Source organism: Sminthopsis crassicaudata, chromosome 3 (assembly GCF_048593235.1).
Source record: "Sminthopsis crassicaudata isolate SCR6 chromosome 3, ASM4859323v1, whole genome shotgun sequence".
Classification (NCBI taxonomy): Eukaryota; Metazoa; Chordata; class Mammalia; order Dasyuromorphia; family Dasyuridae; genus Sminthopsis; species Sminthopsis crassicaudata.
Window position 1 is genome coordinate 580,029,116 of NC_133619.1, and position 25,678 is coordinate 580,054,793.

At 35.6% G+C, this 25,678-nt stretch overlaps 1 protein-coding gene across 7 annotated transcripts in view; it reads right to left on the minus strand.

Moving 5' to 3' along the window:
• Positions 1 to 22,491, minus strand: part of NUP98 (nucleoporin 98 and 96 precursor) — a 95,342-nt gene extending 72,851 nt beyond the window's left edge. For 2 of the 7 annotated variants that reach the window (XM_074304960.1, XM_074304953.1), the window contains exons 1-4: positions 22,367 to 22,491; positions 2,036 to 2,139; positions 700 to 801; positions 233 to 412 (exon numbers count right to left, since the gene is read on the minus strand). In XM_074304960.1, coding sequence (XP_074161061.1) covers positions 233 to 412; positions 700 to 801; positions 2,036 to 2,111 — 358 coding nt within the window. In that variant the 5' untranslated portion in view covers positions 2,112 to 2,139; positions 22,367 to 22,491. The other 5 variants (XM_074304955.1, XM_074304956.1, XM_074304957.1 and 2 more) reach the window with 5 other exon arrangements.
• Between the last annotated feature and the right edge of the window lie 3,187 nt (positions 22,492 to 25,678).

Consider the following 25,678-nt stretch of genomic DNA (forward strand, 5'->3'; position numbering starts at 1 on the left):
AATAATTATGTGCATATTTAAGGCTTTTTTGAAAGAGACACAAAAGAAACCACTTCAAATTTATTTTTTTAATCATTTATATTTTATTCTCCTCTGATCACATATCTCTAAATTGTTTAAAACACAAATTAAAACTAATAATTAGCTTTAATTATCAGGTCACTGATTAAAAAAAAAAATCTCCCCAACCCCCATTCCATCTATTACTTAACTGTCATACTGTCCTACTTACTTCCAAAACCAGTGGGTTTATTTTGTGCAAAGGCATTGTTCTGGGATGAGAAGAGACTTGCTCCTGTGCTAGCAGCTCCAAACAAGCTATTTGACGTCCCTGTTGATGTTCCAAATCCAAAGCCAGTGCTTGTGGAGGAGGTGGCTGGTTGGCTAAATGAATTTGATCCAAACAAGCCACCTGAAAATACAAGCCAAAAAAATGATTCTAAGGCAATTATTTTTTCCATTAGACAAATTCAAATACCATTTACAACCATAATCCCTATAGAGATATCTGGATCAATGTCATTTTCTAATGATAATAGTATTATGATCAAATTCCATTACAAAGTCACAAAATCCAATATTAATATTCTCATGCCTATGATTCTTTTATTAAATTTACATGGAACAGCCTTATTATTTTTTTTTAAAAGAGCATGCCTATACTGACCAATCAACAGAGTTAATTATACATGATCCTACCTGGTTTATTCTGTGTGTTTCCAAAGAGGCCTCCAGTATTGTTGTTGGAACCAAATGCAGATGTTCCAAATGCTCCTCCACTTGTGGTACCAAAACCAGTGTCTGCAAAAGCAAAATCGAGTTGCAATAGTTCAGTCTGATTTATGAGTTATGAGACTGAAAGTAAGAAATTTTAGATTCTAAATCTATAGACATTCATTGACTGATTTGTCCATGGACAAACTCTATCCCCTCTTAAGGATTCCATGATTTCCAAGAATCTAGTAAAGAGAAAACAAAGACCAAATGTCCCAAGTTAACTATTTAGAGAGATGCATATAGGAATAGCAGAAGTCTCAGACATGAAAATTTCAAGATGTCATCTTTCCAACTTCGTTAGTTATTTGAGATGGAAACATCCAACTTCAAAGACTGTTAAAACTATATCAATGCTTAGCGCACTGTATTTTTTTTTGTAGAATTTAACAACTGTTCCACAATTATTTGCTGAAAGACACCTATCATTGAGAATTTAGCTGTGGTATATATAAACAGTGAAGAGAATGCTAGAACCCTGATTCAACAACCACCCCTCTTTAGGCATTAGTTTCTTCCTCTTTAAAATGAGGAGTTTAATGGGAAAATTTATACAAACTAATGAACTCTATTCATGGGTTGATTAATTTTATTGTTTGCTCCCTATTTTCCTCCTTTTTCTTTGTTACAAGAGATGGCTCACTGAGCAGAGAGGGCAGCCATATGTATTTATATACATATGTGGAAATGACATTTGTGTAAAGAAGAGAGCAAAATAAATAAAATTAAATAATTTTTAAAAATAAAATAAAATGAGAGATCTGGGCCAGATAATCACTAAGATATAATTCACATCTTGAGCTCAATAAATCTAGCTACCATGATTCGGCCAACACAGAAGTTATCTTCCCATAATGAACATAAAGAATTTTGGAGAAACCTGGGAAGACTTGCATAAACTGATACAAAGTGCCATTACTAAGAAACCACTGTCAAAATATAATCATTGTTGGTTGGTTTTCCTTAAATGTTTTTCTTTGTTACAAAGAAAGTGACAGTGAAAAGAAAGATTATATCTGGAAATTATTGTATTATAAAAACAAAAGGCATCAATACAACTTTAGCTTTAAAAAAAGTTAACCAATTATTACACTGTTATGGAAACAAGTTCATTTCAAAATACAATTCATATAATTTCTAACATAAAGATCCAAAGTACAGATTATTTTTAAAACAAAGCTAGTATATATTTTTATTCTTCAAAATACCCTATTTGAGGGTATTTTAAGTAAATTTACTATTTTTAAAAATCTTGACTTACTCTGTCCAAATGTTGAAGTTGTGCCAAAGCCACCAGTGCCACCCCCAAAGGGAGTTCCAAATGATTTATTAAACATCTTTGAAATGATTCAGCACTTCACAAAGCTAGGAAAAAAGATAAATAAATATTGATTTCTTCTTATAGGTAATAAGCACAATACAACCCCTTCTGTAAAAGTGCATTGTTTAGTTCACTGATCATTGCTCAGTAATTTCATATATTAGACAAACCTGACTGGGCTGGTTCACCACAGGGGAAAAGACTTTTATTCATTATTACATTGAGGGATACAAATGTTTTAAATTCTTTCTAGAACTCTGATCAATGCAACAATCATATATGACTTCAAAAGATTAATTATGAAATTTTTTATCTCTTGGCAAAGAAATAATGGACCTTGCAAGAGCACTGAATAAAACTCACAGCTTCAGACTGCAGTGTTCAATTTTTTTTGTTTGACTAAGTCTACTTGTTAGAAGAAAAGAGCATCTGTGGGGGGCAAGAAGTTGCTGAATGATAGTGATACAAAACAGGAGCATCAATGAAACCTTAAAAATAGAGAAGAGACTAAAAATTGTCTCAGAAGTTAACATATAAGAAAGGTATTTTGTTACTATCATGTTAAATTTAAAATACATTTTTTAATATAAGTTTTCAGTTTCATAAGGAATCTTTTTACTGTTCTTTTTATATAGAAATGTTTAAGAGGCAGATAAGAGGTGCAATGGATAATGTCAGAAGATACTAGGTCAAATCAGACCTCGAGTATTGTGAAACTTTGGACAAATTTATCTCTGCCTCAGTTTCTTCATCTGTAATATGGGGGATATTAATAATGATGCATCTACTTCCCAGGGTTGTTTATATAATATATATAAAGAGAGAGGAGAGAAGCAGGGAGGGAAAGGTTGCACTGAGTTCCAGGCTGTTTCCTTCTTCCCTCCAGCACCACACTAGAGAAGGCCACAAATTGACACAGATATAAATGTGAAATTATAAAATACAGTTTCATATATTTCTTTCTCTGAATACCTTCCTTCAAAGGTCCTTTGTAGTTGATTTGAACATTCACATAATTCAGAGTAGCCTTGTCATTCAGTTCAAACAATAATGCTGTTACTGTATACAATGTTTTCTTGGTTCTGCTCATTTCACTCCATTATTTCATGCAAATCTTGCTATTTTCCTAAAACAAACCAGCTCCTCATTTTTTAATGGCATAGTAGTAATCAATCAAAGCATATGCCACAATTTATTTGGTCATTTCCCAATTGATAGGCATCTTTAATTTTCACTTCTTTGACACCACTAAGAGAGCTACTATAAATATTTCAGAACACAGGTTTTTTTTTTCCTTTTTCCCTGATCACATTGGGAAACAGACCTAATAGTGGCATTCCTGGATCAAAAGAGCAGTATATGAAGTTTTAAAAATTCCAAATTGTTTTCCAAAATGATTAAAACCAATTTACAGTTCCAATAGTTTTTCCTCATCCCCTCCAACATCTGCCATTCTTTTTCTATTATTTTAACCAATATGTTAGAAGATCTCAAAAGTTCTTCTAATTTCTCTTTTTCTAGTGAATAATGATTTAGAGCATTTTTTCATATATCTATACATGGCTTTGATTTCTTCCTCCAAAATCTAGCTATTCATATACTTTATCAATTGGGGAATGATTCATATTCTTATTAATTTGACAAAGTTCTCTAAATATTTGAGAAATGAGGATTTGTCTGATAAATTCTAAAAATATTTCCCAATTTTATGCTTTTCTTCTAATTTTGGCTACCTTGGTTTTATTTGTACAAGCCCTTTTTAATTTAATGTGATTAAATTATCAATTTTTGTTCTCTATCTCTTGTTTATTCACAAATTTTTCTTCTATATAGATTTGGTAGATAATGTTTCATAATCTTTTTTTTTTTTTTTTTTGGAGGGGGGGATGAGGTAATTGGAGTTAAATGACCTTTTGGTCACACAGCTAGCACAATCCTTCTAATTTACTTACCATATCTCACTTTGTATCAATCTTCACCTTATCTAGGCAAATGGTGTGACATACTGGTCTACACCTAGTTTCTCCCAGACTGTTTACCAATTTTCCATATATATATTTACCAAATATTGAATTCTTATCACCAAAATTTAAATTTTTATATCTGTCAAACATAAGGTTACTATAATCATTTACCACTGTGTAGTATATCTCACTAATTCACTATTCAATTTTTTAATCAGTATAGTTTTGATAATTACCACCATAAACTGTGTACAGATCCAGGCATTATGGAGAGCAATTTGGAACTATGCTCAAAAAATTATCAAACTGTGCATACTCTGATCCAGCAGTGTTTCTACTGGGCTTATATCCCAAAGAGATCTTAAGGGAGGGAAAGGGACCTTGAGCACATGTGCAAAAATGTGGCAGTTCTTTTTGTAGTGGCAAGAAAGTAGAAACAGAGTGGATGCCCATCAATTGGAAGATGGCTGAATAAGTTATATCATAACAAAAGTTATATCATATATCATATGAATGTTATGGAATATTATTGTTCTATAAGAAATGATCAGCAGGATGATTTCAGAAATGCCTGCCTGGAGAGACTCACCAGGAGATCATTGTACATGGCAATAACAATATTATCAATTCTGATAGACATGACTTTTTCCAACAATGAGATGACTGAAGCCAGTTTTAATGATCTCATGATGAAAAGAGCCATCTGCACTCAAAGAGAGTACTATGTGAACTGAGTGTGGATCATAACATTCATTTTTTTTTTTGTTGTTTGCATTTTGTTTTCTCATTTTTTTCCCTTTTTGTTCTGATCTTTCCTGTGCAGCAAGATAATTGTATGTTTACCTAGATTTGATTTAATATATATTTTAACAGGTATAACATATTGGATTACTTGCCATTTGGGGGGTGGGGGAAAGAGGGGAAAAAAGAGGGGAAAACAAGGCTATGCAAGGATCAATGTTGAAAAATTACCTGTGCATATGTTTTGAAAACAAAAAGCTTTAATTAAAAATTAAAAAATATAATTACCATCATATAATACAGTTTAAGATATGATACTACTAGACCTGCCTTTACTTTTTTTTTAAATGTGTTTGATTTTCCAAGAATGTCTTCATGTCTATAAAAAGAGAAGTTTTCCAACTCCAGCTTCTGGGATAAGAACTCACTACTTGACAAAAACTGTTGGGAAAACTGGAAAATTATATAATAGAAAGTAGGCATAAACCAACATCTGATACCCTATAGCAAGGTCAAGATGATTTTATGTTTTAAACACAAAGGGTTAGGAGAGAAAGGAATAGTTTACCTGTCAGATCTGAGGAAGGGAGGAATTTATGACCAAAGAACTAGAGAACATTATGAAATGCAAAATGGATTATTTTGATTACATTAAATTCAAAAGGTTTTACACAAACAAAACCAATGCAGCCAAGATGAGAAGGGAAACAAAGCTGAAAAATAATTTTTACAGCTAGTTTTTCTGATAAAAGCCTAATTTCTAAAACAGAGAAAGAATTTTAAGAATACAAGTTATTCCTCAATTGATAAATGATAAAAGGATATGAACAATTTTCTGATGAAGAAATTAAAACCATCTATAATCACATGAATAAGATGCTTTTACATCACTACTGATTAGAGAAATGCAAATTAAAACAACTCTTGAGGTACCACCTCACACCTATCAGATTGCCTAAGATGACAAGAAAAAAATGATAAATATTGGAGATATGGGAAAACTGGGACAATAATGAACTACTGGTGAATTTGTAAAGTGAGTTAATCATTCTGGACAATAATTTGGAACTATGACTAAATAGCTATCAAATTGTGCATATACTTTGATCCAGCAGTGTCTTTACTGGGTCTGTATCCCAAAGAGACCATTAAAAAAAAAAAAAAAAAAAAAAAAAAAAAGAAAGAAAGAAAAATAAAAAGAACCTGCATGTACAAAAATGTTTGTAGCAGTCCTTTTTGTAGTGGCGAGAAATTAGAAATTGAGTAGATGCCAATCATTTGGGAAATACCTGAATAGTTACTGTATATGAAAGTAATGGAATAATACTGTTTTTTAAGAAATGATGAACAGGTTAAATTTAGAAAAGTCCAGCAAGACTTACATGAACTGATGTTGATTGAAGAAAGCAGAAGTAGAATAACAAGAAGATTGTGTGATGATTTTCTAGGAGTTAGTCTTGAGAAAAGGACAATAGAAAATAAGTTAGAATAGAATGAAAGAGATTAAAGGAAGGTTTGTGGATAGGGGAGACCTGAAATAATTGGCATGCAGTAGAGAAAAAAAAAAAAAAACAATTGATAAGGAGAGATTAATAAGACATTCTGGAAAGCAATAAACTATATACCCTTTGACCCAGTGAAACTTATTGTAAGACCTATATTCCAATGATATCAAAGAAAAAGGAAGATGACAGTCCTAAGTATAAAAAATTTTATAGTAGCTCTTTTAGTGATAGCTAAGAAATGAAAACTAAAGTGTATCCAACAACTCAACAATTGGGGAATAGCTGAACAAATGTAGTATGAGAAATGATGAAAGTGATGGCTTGGGAGAAAAATAGTAAGCCTTATTATCTGATGTAGGGTGATAAACAAAGAAAAAATTTATAAACTTTAAAATGAGAATATATTGTCCTTATTTCTCCTATCATATATGTATATATTTAAGGATTTATGACTTTGGGATACTGCATATGTCAGACATGTCTGATATGTTGGTTAGTTTCCATAATCCGTTTTCTTCTGCCTCTATTTTTTATTATAAAGAACCTCTCTGGAAGGGCAAGAGAGAAGGCTGAACAATGTAAGTATATCTTATGTAAAACAATATTAATAAGCATTTTTAGTGTAAAAACTAGAATGCAAGACAAGAACTAATCAGAAAAAATCACAACTAGACAGCTTTGATATTGAATTCATTATATATTTAAAAGCTGTAATATAAAAAACCTGCAGTTTCGTGAAAATCCTATCATGCAAAAATGTTCAATTTTTTGTATTTAAGTTTAGAATTTAATAAAGTTTAAAAAAAAAAAAGCCAAAACAAGAAATGGAATGATTGAGGGTTAAGTTCCTGAAGGAGATAAAAATTAGATCAAAGGTGTTACACAGAAAAGGGTTATTTTTGGTGCAGCTAGGTGGAGCAGTGAATAAAGCATCAGTTCTTTAATCAGGAGAACCTGAGTTCAAATGTGAACTCAGACACTTAATACTGCCTAGCTGTGTGATCCTGGGCAAGTCACTTAACCCCAATCACCTCAGGGGAAGAAAAAAAAAAAAAAAAAGGTTACTTTTTCCTCAGAGATTGTACCAAAGAAGGAAAGAAAGAAATAATATGAAAGAGTTTTGAAAAAGAGGAAGAAATAGAAAACTCAATGTTTGATCTTGGGTTTTTTCAGGAGTAGAGAAAAAAAAGTATTTTGTTGAGAAAAGATGGTGAGAAAGTTGTATAAGAACTCAGGGAAAAGAGAGAAGATTTGAAACAATTACAAGGAGGGATAGAGTATGGTCCAGTATCAATTAGAAAATAAAAAAAGGGTTGGAGTCAAATTGAGATTAGATAACATATTTGAAGCTTTTTTCAGGGATATTTACCAACAAAGAAGTAGGAACTAAGGAAACAGGTTGATTGGGAAATGGATAGACAAAGTACAGTGCATGTATGTAATATAATATTACTGTTATAAGAAATAAAAACTATGAATAAACCAGAAGAACAGAAGTGACATGTATTTAGTAAATGCCTGTATAAAACACTAAACTAATTAAACACATTTACACATGTTATCTTATTTGATCTTAACAAGAACTCTGGAACATAGCTACTATTATTATCCCCATTTATAACCTATTGGTTGAAGAAACTGAGGCAGGCAAAGATAGTGATTTGTCCAGTATCACACAGTTAGGAAGTCATCTGAGGTTACATTTCAACTCATGTTTTTCAATCTTCTAGGTTCAGCATTCTATCCCTGTGCCATCCAGCAGCCACTATATGAAATGATATAGAGACAAGCAAGAAAAACTGAGGAAAAATATATTTACTATAACAATTACAGCAGTAACAACAAAAATCAAGTTGAATGCTATGTTATAATAAACAAAAAACTAGAAGAGCTGAAATATCCCCCCCATTTTCTGTGAAATCTCTAATAATGCAATATTACATATCAAATTTGTAGATTGATCTCACAATCTGCCATTTGCATGTCTCATTTACAATACATGGGAAAACTAAGACTATATGATTTAACTTCCTGTGCACTAAAGCTGTACAGTATGAACTTCCTCAGCACTTTTCCTCTATTCCTCAAACTTTCTTGACATCAGTACTCTCTCTCTAGGTCTTCTAAATAACAAAAATATTTATCAAAGCTAATCCCTCAACCTTCATTCCAAGAAGCCATTCTTTCCCACCCTCCTCTAAGTCTGTATGCCAGAAATTATTCCCATTTCTCATTATTTCCAATTGCTGTATGAACATATACTATACTATCAGGCTACCTCTACTTGACTATCATTTCAAGAAGAGTGTACAAAAACAAATTTTTTAATGTTTTCCCTTACAAATTCTCTTAATTTCACTATTTCTATCTATGACATTCCTCTTCAGAGCAGTCATCTTTGACTTCACTTTGATTTTCCAAATGTAATTAGTATATCGTGTGAATTGTATCTATGCTACAAACCCTACCTCTTCTTTCCTGTTTCTATTGCCAACACCCTTAGAATTGACCCTCATTACCAACCTTTAGGAATAGTGGAATTATTAGTCTAACATAACTTTCTCACCTTCCCTTCTCCACATCCTAGCTAGAAAAGATAGCTCAAAAGCTTGTTTAGCTTCTTAGCTAAAATGATACAAGAGAGAACACAAGTGCTACACTGTTACTTCTGAAATAGGAAAAGGACCAGAAGTTCTTTACTTCTTTTTAGGTGAGAAGGTATGAAAGGGTTAATGTCTGTATCAATGGAAGGAATTCCTCTGATCTTATCTGTTAAGGATAACCTACTTGAAAACAGGGTCTACACTTTATTTACTCCTCACAACCAGCCTTAGGCCTTGCCCCCAGTATGAAGCAAACATTTGCTGAATTAGACCCCTTAATAACTCATCCAAATGAATGCCCACTTCTTCAAATTTGCACAGGAAAATGGAAGTTTTTAAAGGAATAAAAACGTATTATTAGATTATGACCTCTAGTATCCAAGGATTAAGGGTCTATTTTTACTTAGCCCTACAAAAGCAGACACTATTTCTGGAAAACACCTAATCTTTCTTCAGCTTCTTACTCCATTTACTTTTCAATACTGAATATTAAGAGCTGTATTTGCTCTAAATTTCATTGTTTTTACATTTTATAAAATGTCAACCAGATTTATATATCCTTCACTATACCAATTAGTCTCTCACTCCCCTTCCTCAGAGATTCTTAAGTATGTTTGGCAAATGTCTTTATTGCCACCCTTCAATAGACCTACTAAATTCTGACTGAATTCTGTTTCTGAACTTATGCCCATATAGGAATAACCAAAGCTGATAACTGTGATAGGTATTAGCTTTTTTGTGTTTAAGTCCATTCTATGATCTTGCCAGGTTTGTTAATAAGTACATCATAGTCAGTCTACTTTTCATACCTAAAATATTACTTAATTGGTTATTTTTTTGGAGGAAGAATTAGAAACACAGGATGAAATTAATTATGTAAAAAATGCTAATTTAAAAAATATATGTGTGTAATCACTTCTCACATGATTTATCCTTTTGATGATTTTATGCCTTTTCAAGGCACAGCTCAAGTGCCATCTTCTTTGTGAAGCCTTTCCTAATTCCTCCAATGACTTTATTTTTTGTTTGTGTGAAAGATTGGCATAACCTACTTTTCAATGCTATTAGTCTGTAACTAAAAAGGAAGAGATGGTTTCGGTAGGCAGTAGTAAAATTTCTTGCAGTTCAAAATCCCAGGATCCATGCTTATACAGCCAGAGAACTTGCAACTTAATTAAGAAATAAGACACATATGAAAAGTCAAAAATCAAGGAAAGACTGTATCACAGTGTACAAAACCACATACAAACAAGGAAATCTGAGAGCCACTTAACAAAGGATTAAACCATTCCTGGATTAATATATATTCTTTTTAGAGGAATTGAAGAAAAGGAAAATTGAAAAAGAACAGAAATGGAGAAGGAAATGAGCATGACACTGAATTGCAATGTAGAACATAAAAGACACCAAATAATATTGATTCATTAGGAGAATGATGTTATTAATGTTTTGGGGGAGAGGAGGAACAAGCATGGTTTGGTCTAAATCTCAATCACCTAACACTAAGCATACAGTTTATACATTTTTTTCCTGCTATTAAATCACTATATGTCATTACTTCTCTTTGGAACACCTATTCCTTTCCCTCTTCTGAGGGACCATGTATTTTTGCCCATATTAAACCCAGCTCAGGGTTTCCTTCCTTCATTTCTTCTTATTCCAGTTACCAAGGTAACCCTTTCTAGAGTCCCATTATTAAGAGTACTTAAATCCCTATTACTGTATTTGATTATGTAATGTTATTAAGTCCATCAAGTGAGTACTGAAGATACTGTGAGTTCTTTCTTCACAAACATTTTGCATTTTAAAAAATACTATAAGGTGCTCAAGAGCAATTTCTCCTTTTGAACTCCATTACTAACAGCAAACCTCTTTCCAAGTTAATGAAATGGGAGAACTGCTAAAGTGATTTGTTAAATCTGGCCCCAATTATTCTGAATTCTATACTCTAGAATATTTGTAAATATACATTCCACGATGGGGAAAAAAAACAAAACAAAAAAAAAAAAAACAAAAAACAAAAAACATGGAACATTAAAAACCTATACCACAAAAGATTGGTTCATCAAATGTTTATGTGAAAGGGTCCAATGAAGAGAATTATAGAAATGAAAGCAATTTCTGGTTACATATGTGCCATAAAAATTGCTTAACACATTTTAAGCCATAAAAGGATTTTCCTCCATAAGCATCAAGTTTCAATCAATAATAGGACCTTTAATCAGGTTTTCAAAACACTTCTTAAATATCTGATTTCTTCTCAGTCTGCAATATGTACACTGAAGTTTTTTACAATATATCTTTCTATTATAATTATTGTATTATCATAATCTTCCCTTTTATTTACCCAGACTTCCCAGAATTACTTTAACCTGTCCTGCCAAACAGAAGCCTCCATCTTTGACCACTTTATTGTATCTTCTTTCCTTATCAATCCTTCTCTTTCAATCATACAATGAAATTTCTCCTTTACACTATTTTTGTGAGGACTACATGTGCACATGCTAACATCTACATTTTATCAAGAAGGTATTTCATTATCAGACATGCAAACTGAGATAAAACATGCAAAACTGAGATCAGAGTGCATGTGTACCTGTCATTTGCTATGTGTACACGACTATTATCCCAGTTGTTTTCTTTTATTTGGCCTTTTTGTTTTTCAACATATAAAAACATATCTCCCCCTGTATTTGGGGCACTGTGCCAAAGCCAAGTCCCAATTTGTTGGGCAATTGGCAAGTACTGCTTAATAAATCAAAAAGCTTGGAAGTTCAAATCTTTGTCTCCTTAGTTATTTCATTTTCCATTCTCTCCAGTTGCCAGGAACTGTGCAAAGCACTTAGTATAGAAAAGAGAAAAAAAAAAAAAATGAAAATCTTACCTACACCCTCAAGAACCTTACATTTAAATAGAGGATGAAATATACACAAATAGGTATAAAAAATTATAAAATGAAACTTTAAAGAAACAGGAACATCTGGGGGAAACTAGTAAAATTGTCCAGCATTTGAGTGCATTTGAGTCTGGAAGGAAGCTTGAGGAGGAGAGGACAGTGAAAAGGAATGGACTAGGGAGATGGGAGTGTCACAAATATGAGGAACCGTGAGTAGGCCAATATGGCTGGACTATAAAAGTGAGGGTGGAGGTAGCAAAGTATAAAGCAGCAAGAAAGGAAGGAATCAGGTTGTGAAGAATTTCAAATACCAGAGTGTATATTTGATCTAAAGGTCTAAATGAAGTCAATTTGAGCAGAGAGATGATATGATCAGCTCTATGCTTTATCATTGACAATTATATAGAAGACATTGAAGAGGCAAAGTAATTTGGAATTCAATAAACATTTTTAAAAGTACTACTTAAATGTTTGCTGTCGTTATCATTAGAAGGCTGGAGCTAGGCATCTTCTATTTAGAAGTGATAATTGAACCAATGGAAACTGATGAAATCAAGTGAAAAAAAATACACAAAAATAAGAAAGACCATGGCAGAACCTTGTAAAATCTGTGATGTGGAGGGAAGGGATGATATAGGCAAAAATGCAGCAATGGAGATTGAGAAGGATGAGACAAGGAGAGAACTATTTGAGCAGTTATAATATTATCTCTAAAATGTAATGTTCTCTGATGAAGTTTTCTTGGGGTCTCTGGAGGCAGCCTTCGTTTCAGTTCCGTAATCAACACAAGTGCAGCCAGATGTTAAACTCCAGATCCTTCATTGTCTCCTTCAAAGTCTTGTCTCCTTTCCTGGGGCCCGGTTAGCTTTCTTAGAGGCCTATCTTTTTCCTTGGTTCTGAAAGCTTGAGCTCCTGCCTCCTTCTCTGCCCTCTGAATCTCTCTGAATCCAAAGGTTTGTTCTTCAGCCTCCAGCCACCACAAAGGTGGATGATGGAATAAATGTGTCAGCCTCTGAGAGCTTCCTTTCTGGCCCTGAAAGCTTCTTGCTCATTTGCTGTACACTGAGTACAAACCAATCATTATATTACTAGGAAACCATTATTTGTTGTAGGATTAAATCAATGCTAAACTAGATTTAACCATTGTCTCCTCAATTCCACTTAGTACCTTGTTCTGGCCCATAACATCAATCATACTGAACCATGCCAAAATTAGATAACTATTGTCTCTATCAATTCCACTGACTTAATACCTAGTAAGAATCCTTTGTTTCAAGTTCAGTGTTCTGGCCCATAACAAGTAGTGTCACAAAAAAACCTATTGATCTAAAGAGACAAGTATAGTAAACTAGTCAAGATGGAAGTATTCAAAATAAAGGTCATAGGAAAAGATAATGAGGAATTTTGGAGAGGATGTAGGAAAACTGGGACACTAATACATTGTTAATGGAACTGTGAACAGATCCAGGATCCAACCATTCTGGAGAGCAATTTGGAAATGCTGAAAAAATTATCAAACTGTGCACTCTTTGATCCAGCAGTGTTACTATTGGGCTTATATCCCAAAGAGATCTTAAAGAATGGAAAAGGACTTGTATGTGCAAAAATGTTTGTGGCAGCCCTTTTTATAGTGGCTAGAAACTGGAAACTGAGTGGATGTTCATCAATTGAAGAATGGCTGAATCAATTGTGGCATATTCATGTTATGGAATATTATTGTTCTGTAAGAAATGACCAGGAGGATGATTTCAGAAAAGCCTGGAGAGACTTAAATGAACTGATGAAGTGAAATGAGCAGAACCAGATTATACACTCTAACAACAATACTATATCAATTCTGATGGGCATGACTCTCTTCAACAATGAGATGATCCAAACCAGTTCCAATTGTTCAGTAATGAAAAGAATCAGTTAAACTCAAGAGAGAGAACTATGGGAAATGAGTGTTGACCACAACATAGCATTTCCACTCTTTCTGTTTGCTTGCATTTTTGTTTTCCTTCTCAGATATTTTTACCTTCTTTCTAGATCCAATCTTTCTTGTACAGCAAGATAACTATAAGTATGTATACATATATTGTGTTTAACATATTTAACATGTATTGGACTACCTGCCATCTAAGGGAAGGAGAGGAAAAGTTGGAACAGGTTTTGCAAGGGTCAATGTTGAAAAATTGCCCATGCATATGTTTTGTAAATAAAAAGCTATTTTTAAAAAATTGCTTCACAAGAAAAAAAGAGAAGCAAAATAAAGTGCAAGCAAACAATAAAAAGAGTGAAAATGTTATGTTGTGAACCACACTCAGTTCCCACAGTCCTCTTTCTGAGTATAGATGGCTCATCACTGAACAGCTGGAACTGGTTTGAATCTTCTCATTGTTGAAGAGAGCCACACCCATCAGAATTGATCATTGTATACTCTTATCACTAGGTATAATGATCTCTTGGTTCTGTTAATTTCACTTAGCATCAATTCATCAGTTAGTCTCTCCAGGCCTCTCTAAAATCATCCTGATGGTCTTTTCTTACAGAATAATATTCCATAACATTCATATAGAATTATTTATTCAGCCATTCTCCAATTGATAGGCATCTATTCACTTTCCAGTTTCTTGCTACTACAAAAAGGGCTGCCACAAACATTTTTGCACATGTGGGTCCATTTTCTTTAAGATCTCTTTGGGATATAAGCCGAGTAGAAACACTGCTGTTTCTACTCAAACAAAGGGTATGCACGGTTTGATAACTTTTTGAGCATAGTCCCAAACTGCTCTCCAGAATGGTTGGATTCGTTCACAGTTCCACCAACAATGTATTAGTGTCCCAGTTTTCCTACATCCCCTCCAACATTTGTCATCTTTTCCTATGACCTTTTTTTTTTGAGCTTATACTTCTTGACTAGTTTACTACATTTGACATTTTAGTTATCAATTTTTAATTATATATATATGAAAAGTGACAGAATCTACAAATCAATTTCCCATGTAGCCATGGGCATTTTAAAAAAATCCTTTGTGTATAACCATATTTAGACAATTCTCTTGCTGTACAAGAGAAATCAGATAAAAAAAAAAAAAGTAAATGAGTAACAAAATGCAAGTGAACAAAAAGTGAGAGTGTTATGTTGTGGTCCACACTCAGTTCCCATAGTTCTCTCTCTGGTTGTAGATGGCTCTCTTCATCACAAGGTCATTGGAACTGGAATCAATTATCTCATTGTTGGAAAAAGCCATGTTCATTAGACTTGATTGTCGTATAATATTGATGTTGCTGTGTACAATGATCTCCCGGTTCTGCTCATTTCACTTAGCATCAGTTCATTTAAGCCTCTCCAGGCCTCTCTGAAATCATCCTCCTGGTCATTTCTTATAGAATAATAATATGCTATAACATTAATATACCACAATTTATTCAGCCATTCTCCAATTGATGAGTATCATTCAATTTCCAGGTTCTTAGCCACTATAAAAAGGGCTGCCACAAACATTTTTGCACATATGGTATGCCCAATTTGATAATTTTTTGAGCATAGTTCCAAATTGCTCTCCAGAATGGCTGGATCCGTTCACAATTCTACCCACAATGTATCAGTGTCCCAGTTTTCCCACATCCCCTACATCATCTTTCCCTGTCATTTTAGCCAATCTGAGAGCCAATCTGTAGTGGTATCTCAGCAGCACAATAATTGTATAAATACAGATGCATATATTGTATTTAACATATATTTCTACCATGTAAACATATATTGGGACTACTTGCCATCTAGGGGAGGGCATGGGGAAGGGGGGAAACACAAGGTTTTCAAGAGCTAATGTTGAAGAATTGTCCATATATATGTTTTAAATAAAAAGCTTTAAAAAAAAAAAAGAAAGAAAAAAAAAGATCATTAGATCTGTTAATTAGGAGACCTCTGATAACTTTGAAGAGAGTAGTTTCAGTTTGGTGATGAGACTGGAAGCCAGAGAAGAGAGGAAACAGAGATATTGAGTGTAGGTAGAAAAACAGCCTGATCTAGTGAGGATTTCTTAAGAACGGAGGAGACCTGGGATTGTAGGGGGCAGAGAAGCAATCAAGAAACTAAGGGAGAACAATAGTGAGGGAAATCTGCAGGAGAGGATGGGAAGGGATGGAATCATCACTACAGTATATATCACTATAGTAAAGTGAAAGACTTGATCTTTAAAAATCTAGGGTGAAGTTTGAAGAAATAAAGAGAAATTATGTCAAGGAGAGGCTAGATGGAGGAGGAGGAAAGGAAAGGGAGAGAAAAGAGATAGAAAATAATCACATATTTTTGATGAAATATGAAGCAAGATCTTCAACTAAAAGGATCAAGGGAAGAGATTGCTGTGAAAAGCATGAGAAGAATTATGTTCTAGAAGTCAAAATGATAGAGAAGTAGCAGGCAGTATAGTAAGTTCTGTTGCCCTCTAGGTCACAGATCCAGGACAGACCTGTAAGATGAGGGGTAAGGGAGTTGGGACAAAGAGCAGTAGTAGGCTGTAGCTGTGTACAGAAAAGAGTAAGTTCAGAAGCAAGTGTGGTGTGGGTTCAGATCCCAGAAGAAAAAAGTCTCAGTTCCAGCTTCTAGCCCAATCTGAAGCTTGCAAAGAAATAATTAGGTCAGAAATCATATACCAATGAGGAGCCTGCAGTTCTGTCAATCTGAACCAGCAAATATATTCCCAGAGGACTAAGTCCAGCAATAGTTTATTGTTACTTAAAACTGGGGTCATAAATTTGCAGAACTCAGACTAGGGAAGTGTTAAGACTTTGCTCTGAATCTAACCACTTGAAGCATTAAAAGCTCATAGGTCCTTAGCTTGAGCCTTCCCTGAGAGCCTAGAGCAACCCAATATTAAAGAAAGTAAAAAAATATATATATAATCAGTCTAGATATTCCCATAAAAGTGCCAAGAGCCTGGTCTTTAAAAAAAAAAAAAAGTTAGAAATTACTCTGGAAGAATGAGAAAATAAAACAAGAATCCCATTATTAAAAGTAAATACTATACTCAAGACATAAATCCAGGAGAAGAAAAGAGGACTCTAAAACATCTAAAAGCAAAGCACATCTACAAAACAGAGTCCCAACACTGAGTCAACTAGAATTCCTGGAAGAGAAGTATTTTGTTTTGTTTTGGTTGGGGGGAAAAATGTTTTCATAAATGAATTAAGTTGTCTGAAAAAAAAAAAAAATTCAAGAAATGAGAGCTATAGAAGGATTGGAAAGACAATTAGTACAAGTAGAAAACCTTGTCCAAGCAAAAAATTCCCTGAAAATGAGAACTGAGCAAATAAAAGTCAATACCTCCATGAGAGAAGATCTATTAAAACAAAATAAAAAGACTAAACATAAGAAAATCTAAAGTATTTACAGCAAAAACAACTGACCTGGAAAATGGATGAAGGAGAAAAAAAAAATCTAATACTTTAAAGTAATTGGGGGGGAGGGGAAGAGGAGAGGGAAAAGATCCTAGACAATATAATTTCAAAAAAATTCTAAAATAAAAACAAAACTGCCCAGATCTCTAAGAAACAAAGGGCAAAAGAGAAATAGAAAAATATCTGCTAACCACCTCTCCCAAAAGAAAGTCCTAAATGAAAACAGAATATTATAGCTAAAATGCAAAGCTTTCAGGTCAAAAAAAAGAATTCAAGTACTGAGTAACCACAAGTCAGGCTCACAGACCAATTAGAAACTACATGTTAAGGAGTAAGATCATGGAATATGATATTCCAGAAGAGAAAAAATGTGGAAACAGCCAAAAATACCCAGAAAACTGAGCTTAATTTTTGGGGATAGGAGTGGGGAGTGGAGGCAAAGAAATGGAATTTTTAAATGAAACAAGGACTTCCAAGCATTCTTGATGAAAAAACATTTCACACAAAGTAGGGGTTTTATTTGGGGGGTGGGGGGTGCAAAGGATAGGGGGAGGGAAGGTGGCCATGCAAAGGTGAATCACCCTGGAATCTCTCTTTTTTCTGGTCAAAGGAAGGGAAGAGAAGAAATATTTATTAAGTGACTGCTATTTGCCAGAAGAATACTATATTTTATCTTCAAAACCTGAGAAGTAGCTGCAATTACCCCATTTTACAGCTGCAAAAACTGAAGCAGACCTTTTTTATGAACTACCTCCCCCAGGAACAAAAAAGTACACACATATCTGAGGGCAAAATTACTACATTTGTTACTGAAATAAGTACTGAAAAGGAAGAAAGAGAAGGAAGATCAGTGAATTACGAGGGCAGGTAGAATAAGGGAGGGACTGTTCCTAAGCAAAATAAATTCAATTATATAAGTAAAAAAATAAATTTCTTTTTGAAGTGAGAAAGAATGGAAATCTAAGAAGATGCCCATAAATTGGGGAATGGCTGAACAAATTATGTGATGGAATAAATACAAATGTGTTGAAATAAATGATGAAATCTGGGAAGATTTATATGAACTGATGCAGAGTGAAGCAAACAGAAGAGAACAATTACTACAATGACAATATACTAAAGATGAGTTTTGAAAGAATTAGGCAAAAAAAATCCACATTGACCATTGTCAACCAAAGTTCTTGAAGACTAATGTGAAATTGGCATAAACAATGGGGAAATGTGTTTTGCATATTTGTAACAAGAATTTTTATTTTCTTTTATTCTCAATTGGGAGGAAGGGAATTCCCTTCCTCCCAATTGAGAATAAAAGAAAATGCTAGAGAGGAGGCAATTTTTACTGACTAAATATACATGTATAATTTTTAAAGTATCAATATTCAGTGGAATAGAGAATCAATTAGGAAGATATAGAGGGTGCATTTGCTGCAGTGAAGGCTCAGTTGAGATTACATAAAAGATTGTTAGTGGACCCAGTTAGCATAATTCTGTGACATTCTCCAGTTCCACTCAGTAGCACATGATTAGAAGTGAAGAAGACACTTAATTCCAGCAACCCAGGATTGGGGTTTGGTTAACAAGATTGTTGATAATCAACAAACACTATTAAATGATTACTATGTGCTAAGCACTATGCTATTCTAAAGCGATGAGAGGGGAAAAAAAAAAAAAAAGCTCTGGCCTCAGGGAAATCACAATTTAAAAGGGGAAACATGCAAACAACTGTGTGTTACATACAGCAGTATACTAACGTGATCTGGTAGCACAGTGAATAGCACAGCAGTCGCTGGACATGGAAACAAGGAGTTTTAAATTAGACCTCAGATCCTTCTTAGCTGTGTGACCTATAAACTATAAAATGGAGATAATGACAGTACCTACCTCCCAGAATTGTTGTGAAGATCAAATGAACCAGCACAATGCCTGGCACACAGTCAGTGCTATACAAATATTAATTCCCCTTCCTACAAGGATAGAAAGTCATCTCAGAAGGAAGGCATTAGCAGAGAGATCAGAAAAGGCATCATGAACAGATCATAGACAAGCATCAGCAAAAAGACCAAAGTTGACAGATCATGGAGTATATGAAGCATCTGCTAATACATACATATATTCTTTTACTTATTATACAAAATACTATTTATTATCCTCTCATTCCTTTAGATTTAAACTTTAAATTTTAAAGAAATTGAAATAGACCCTTTGTATTCTATTCTTCCTTCAGGATGTCAAGAGAGGTGGCTCTTCATAAATTCCCACTTAAGTACCCTAGGAGCTGGGCGTTCTAATAGTGTGCCAGACTCTCTATAAATCATCACTTGGTACAATGTCATTCCTGTAGAAGCACATATTAACAATTAAGAACTATTTTACTCCGTATGAGTTTGTGTGCATTTTCCACAATCATTTTGGCATTAAGTAGTGTTAGCATTAACTCAGCCATATACAAAGGTACAGTTAATTGACATTCCACAGCACAGATAGAATGTCCACTTTTTAACTGACTTTTAGCTTTTACCAGTTCTCTTCTACTTCCTGAGTACCGTTTCCATTTGTTTTGTCATCTAAACATAAGTTGACAAAGTGACTTATTCAAAGCCAGAATAAATGTAAATTCAATTTTATAAATTCTCAAGTGAAAACTCCAAAGGAATAATTTTATCCAACTGTTTAAATTAAAATTTAAAAAATTAAATTGATAAACACCACATTGATCTCTTAGGGTTTGTGCTTTGAAAAACCTAGTATCTTAATTCAATAAAAATTCTTACACAACCACAAAGACACATCAATAAATGTGTAAACAAATGCAAACAACCAGACAGTATTACCAATAGGGACAGAGTTATTCAGTAGTCTCTTGAAAATTCCCTTGAAAATTCTGGAGATTCAAAGACAGTCAACCCACCACATAGCAAGTCTATTGCTCCCCCTACTGGTAGCTTCTTCCAGCAAAGAAAATTCAAACTCCTAAGCGTAGAACTATGCATTGGTTTTGTGTAAATACGTTTAACTTTAATTTAACAATTAAAATTATCCATTTTTTCATGCATAATGCTTTTTATCTTGTTTGGCCCTAAGTTCTTTCCTTATGATCCAACAGGTAAACTATTCCTTGATCTCCTAATTTGCTTATGGTATCACCCTTTATGTTTGCAAAGAGCCCAAATTTGATTAATAACAAAAAATATATTTTCATTTTAAATTTCAGTTATTTTCTGTTTTGTATTTGATCATTCAGCAATTGTTTCTGAAAAAAAACCTGCTTCTATTTTACCCATAGCCATAGTGGTTTTATATATCAAACCTGGAATAAATGTCAAAACTGGAAAAGGAGCTTAAAGATAACATAATAAAACTGAGATGGAAAGAAAGGAAGCAAATTATTTAAAAGTCATACAAAGGTTAAGCCAATACCAGATCCCCAAAATACCAATCTAGAATTTTTCTCACTACAAGAAAATTAGGTGATTATATGCCATTTTACTGATCCTCCCCCCACTCCCAGGCATTTCATTAAATGGTCAGCCATCTAAGATGCAGTTCTAAGACCTGGTTTTAAAAGGAGATGTGGATAATGCAAGACCTGAGAACGTTGACTACCACACTAGACATATAGTATAAGGCTTGGCACAGCATTAGGGCTTGACACTTATTTATCCCTTCATGCCAAATTAAAATATCCCCCCTCCTCCCCCGTCTTCACCAGCTGAAGAATGTTTATCTCTGTCGCAGTGCCCATATTCTAATACAAGAAGCAAAATATCAGTAAAGATATCCTGGCAGAGCCCCTCGGAATAATGCAGTGTAGCAGTAAAGTATCCTGGGCTTCGAAGCAGATCATCTCAGTTCTCATCTTGGTTGACACTGACTCACCTTGTGAAAACCAAATTTGGTCCCTCAGCTCCCCAAATGGTAGAATAAAAATTGAACCTTATAATCTACTTTCTCCTTTAACAATCCTATGGATCTAAGATTTCTCAGCCAGCACTGAATTGTATTTTCAGCGACAAGCCATCTTGCCTTTAAGTCCAAGGTAAGTCAGAGTAACGGGAAAGGTGCACTCTGGCGCCATTAACACAAAAAGGATCAGCCCAATCAACTAATTCTCCCCATCTCCCTTTCTTCCCCCCCCTCCCCGTTATAATTTTACATCTGGATCTAAATCTTGCCGCTGGATACAGATCACTCCGGAGGGAAAAGTGAGGCAAGTGACACTGCACATCCCTCCCTAATTTAAATTCAATTCTCTTGCATGTTATTCCATCGCTTCCTTGATTTTGGAATTAACATTTTCGTTCTACTTATATTTTCTCTGCCTTGCGGTTAGGGAAAAAAATACTGAGTTAAATGATACAGCTTACGATTTCTAAATATTCGTAAATTCTGGTCCTTGTAATGCTTAAAAAATAAAAACAAAAAGTCTGTAGTCACCGTACCTCTTACCCCCTCCCAAAAAAAATGTTTTAACTGTCTACGTAAAGCAGCATCTCAACCTTTTTCCCAGAAGGGGAAAAAAAGCACCATCGCTAGACTGTCCACTCCACGATGTTAATGTCCTAGGTCTTAAATCTTTAAATCCCCTTTCGATACTGGGCATTATACTAGACACGGCAGATACTCAAGCAATTATTTGTAAAATAAAAAAAAATTAAAAATCCAGAAGAAACCTCACTATTTCCCTTCACTGCGCTCTATCCCCGGAGAACGTGGGTCCCTAATCCTCAATCCCAACCTAAAATCTTTATCCAAGAAACCTCTCGTCTTCGAAGACTATCCCCCAAACCAAGAGAGCTGTAGCATAAAAGATCCCCGATCTCATCCCGAACCAACACAATCTGGACTCTTTCTCGCTGGACCTCTGATTCCACACCTTAGACCTGGACTCTTGCTCCTCAGGAAACCCTACGTCCAGATCGCGAAAGCAGGATACTGCCAGGAGCCGAGCTACACACACAAATACCCAAACCCCTTCCCGCGAGGCTGCCTCAGCTCCTCCCCCATGCCGAGAAGCTAGTTCGCGAGGTCAGAGGGTCGTGAGCTCCGCCCCCATTTTACGGACCGAGGGGAGCGCGCGGCCTCCTCTCTCTAGGAAGGGACTGCCTGAGTTCAGGTCAGCCTCAGTCCGGTTCTCGTCTCGGAGCCGCGCACCTGGGCAGCCGCCTTCGCCGCTCTCTTACCGAAGGGCTGCGTCCCTCGTACGAAGGGACTAAAAATCGTCTTCCTCCCGCCGCCCGCTCAGAATGCGCGCGGCCGCCACGAAACCGCCGCCGCCGCCCCCGCCGCCGCCGCCGCCGCCGCCCGGGCCGCTCTTGCGCGCGGGGTCTGACTGCGTCACACGCCGGTTGTCGTCATAAGCGCGCCGCGAGCGCTTCTTTCTTGCCGCGCTCGCATTGGCTGTTGTGGCCGCCACTCGGCAGTGGCCCCAATGTTCATTGGCCAAGGTGTCGTTTGAAACCGAACGTGATAGAATTTTGAGGGTGGGGGCGGGGTAAAAGCGAGAGAAATGAGGGCTGAGGGAGATGGGGGGAGGGAATGGGCTGGGGAAAGGGAAAGATGGGGTGGAATAGCTTGTGAAGGAGCGAGCAAAGGGGGAGTAGTCCCGCCCTCTTCTGTCATCACGTTGCGATTGGCTGGGAATGCACCCTTGCGTCACAGAAGGGAATCTAGAACCGGAGCTGGGAGGGGGCGGGAAAATTATGTCGCCTCCTTCAGGCCACGCCTCGTTACATTCTTAGGTTGTGTTGGCGGAGGGAGCCAGTGCAGTGGCTCTTTTTCACCAATTATCTGGAAGACTACGTCGGATGGCATGGCAACTCAGCCTTTGCTGCAGGGACTTCTGGGAAAGTTCTTCCTCCCTGCTCGGTCCCGCACGTTTCCACTTCTTCGCTTTTACCACGTGTGTTGCCTAGGACCATCTCCTAGCCCCGCCTCGCTGAGGATGCGGTGTTGGTAGCCGCTTCCTGGCTTTTTCCCCATCTCTCTTTTCCAGTCTCATCTAGTCCTGCCAGCCCAGATCCTGCTTCTATAATGTCCGGAATGAGGAGCCTCGTTTTCTGACTTAAATTCAAGCGTTCTCCGCGGAAAAGCTCTCATTTCCCCTCCTCTTAGGGCCACAAAGTAACGGAGAAAGGCAACTAGGAGAGCACTCCCAGGAGTCCCCCGCCTGTTCAGTACTGCCTCCCCCGCCTCCTACTCAAGCGCATCTCCCCCCACTCAGGACAAACGTGACACATAACCCATGCTGACACATATGAAGTGCTTAGAAGCCCACACCCTCTCGGATAACTGATCAGGCTGCAGAAATGTATGAGGTCATCTACTTGAAAGGGAGAAGGAATCCAGCCTATCCTCCCCAAGACTACCCTAAACCAGAAGTGTTTTCCCCATTAACTATAGTGCAACTTCCGTTCTTTCCATAACAATAGCTCACATGCCCAATTGCAAAGTCCTTCTGCAAAATATTGGGTTTGGGCCCCAGGAGAATCTTGTGAGGTGAGTACTGTTCTTCCCACTATACAGATGAGAAAACAAAGGCTTCCCGAGTTGTGAGTTGAGCAGCCAGTAATTATCTGAAATGAAGACACACTTCTTCCTGAATCCAAGTATATGTCCACTGTATATGCCACATTGGAGAAATAGTTATTAGGGTCTGCTAGGGAATTAAGACTCCAAACAGAAAAGTTAATTACGTGGTGAGTAAATTAGAGAACTACCAAACTATTATTGGCTGGAGAATCAGAGAGGTGATCAAGGAAGGTGGTCTCGGAAGACCCAGCGTTAGAGTTAGGTTTGGGAAATAGGTAAGAATTAAAAGAGAGGAAGGTAGGAAGAAGGCATGAAGAACAAGGAGACTTAACAGTCGGTGTATTTGCAAAAAAAAAAAAAGTCATCCATGATGGTAGAAACAAAGTACATGGAAGAAATTAATGTGAAATCAGGTCAGAAAGGTAGGGTGACATCAAATTATGGAAGAATTTAAACTTTGAGAGACAGTGTAGCCACTGAACATATTTGGGGAGAGAAATGACAGCCAAATTTCTGTGTAAAAATTATTCCGTGGATGCCCATCAGTTGGGAAATAACTGAATAGGTTATGGTATGTGAGTGTAATGGAATAGTATTGTTCTGTAAGAAATTATGAACAGGCAGATGTCAGAAAAGTCTGGTGAGTCCAACCAAGAGAAGATTGTACACAGCAACAAGATGATCAACTGTGATGAACTTGGCTCTTCCCAACAATGAGAGGATTCAAGACAATTCTAAGATTTGTGATGAAAGAGCCATCTGAATCCAGAGAGAGCAATGTGCAGACTGAACATGAACAATATAATATTTTCATTTTTGTTGTTTGCTTGATTTTTTTCATTTTTCCCCTTTTGATCTGATTTTTCTTGTGCAACATGGTGTATGTGGAAATATGTTTAGAAGAATTGCATATGTGTAACCTATATTGCATTACTTGCTGTTTCAGTAAGGGGAGAGGGAGTAAGAAAAATGTGGAACAAAAGATTTTGCAAGGGTATATATTGCAAAGGTTCATGCATGTATTTTGAAAAATAAAAAGCTATTTTTTTTTAAAAATAAAGGAAACAAAAGCAATTTTTTGCTGATTGACAAAAGTAAAATGTAATAAAAGAAAAATTTTTTTTAAAAAAAATTGTTATACTAGAAATGGTTCTATAACTAGTCCTGAAGGATGTCATTGGGGACCAGCATTGGAATAATGGCAAAAGAAATAGAGAAAATTGAATGAGTTTAAGAAACATGCAGATAGAATCAACAGGACTTAATAATTAGATTTGTAAGAATTCCAGACTTGGGGAATTTTATTGGGATAGGGAATTTAGCCAGTTAGGAATCTGCCTTTACCAATGTAGATCTGGGAATTGTTGTACAATTATAGTTTTAGTTGCCTGGGGCACTGTGAGATTAAATAACTTTGCTAGACCACACAGTCAGTTTATATCAGTCTAGGCTTAAGTCTAAGTCTTCCTGACTCCAAGGTGGGCTCTTTATATCAACTAAACTATCCTGCCTATCAAATTGGATCTAAGAAGTAAAAGGGAAGGAAGAGTCTGAGTTAACACAGAAGTTTTGAAAATGAGAAACTGAATGAATGGTGGTACCACACACAAAAAATATGTATAAATATATCAAAAGAATGAGTGAATGAAAAAAAAAATGTTAAAAAGACAAGCATTTGGTAAGTAAAGACAGTCCTCAAGGAGCTTACATTCTAACAGAAAGTACATACATAGGAGAATAGTAGCCTGACCAGGACACTTTGGTCCAGAAAATTAAGAGGATGGTGAATAGGGACTCTGAGAAGTATATTGACATACCCCAAGCAGAAATGACAGAAAATCATGGTTCTTCCTTACTGAACAGGAAGTAGAAGGAAGGAGTGAAGTGAATCATGACTGGGGTTTACCTGAAATCTTGTGGTCCAGGAAATAATCACTAATTAAGGAAGCAGACTTCAGAGCAGA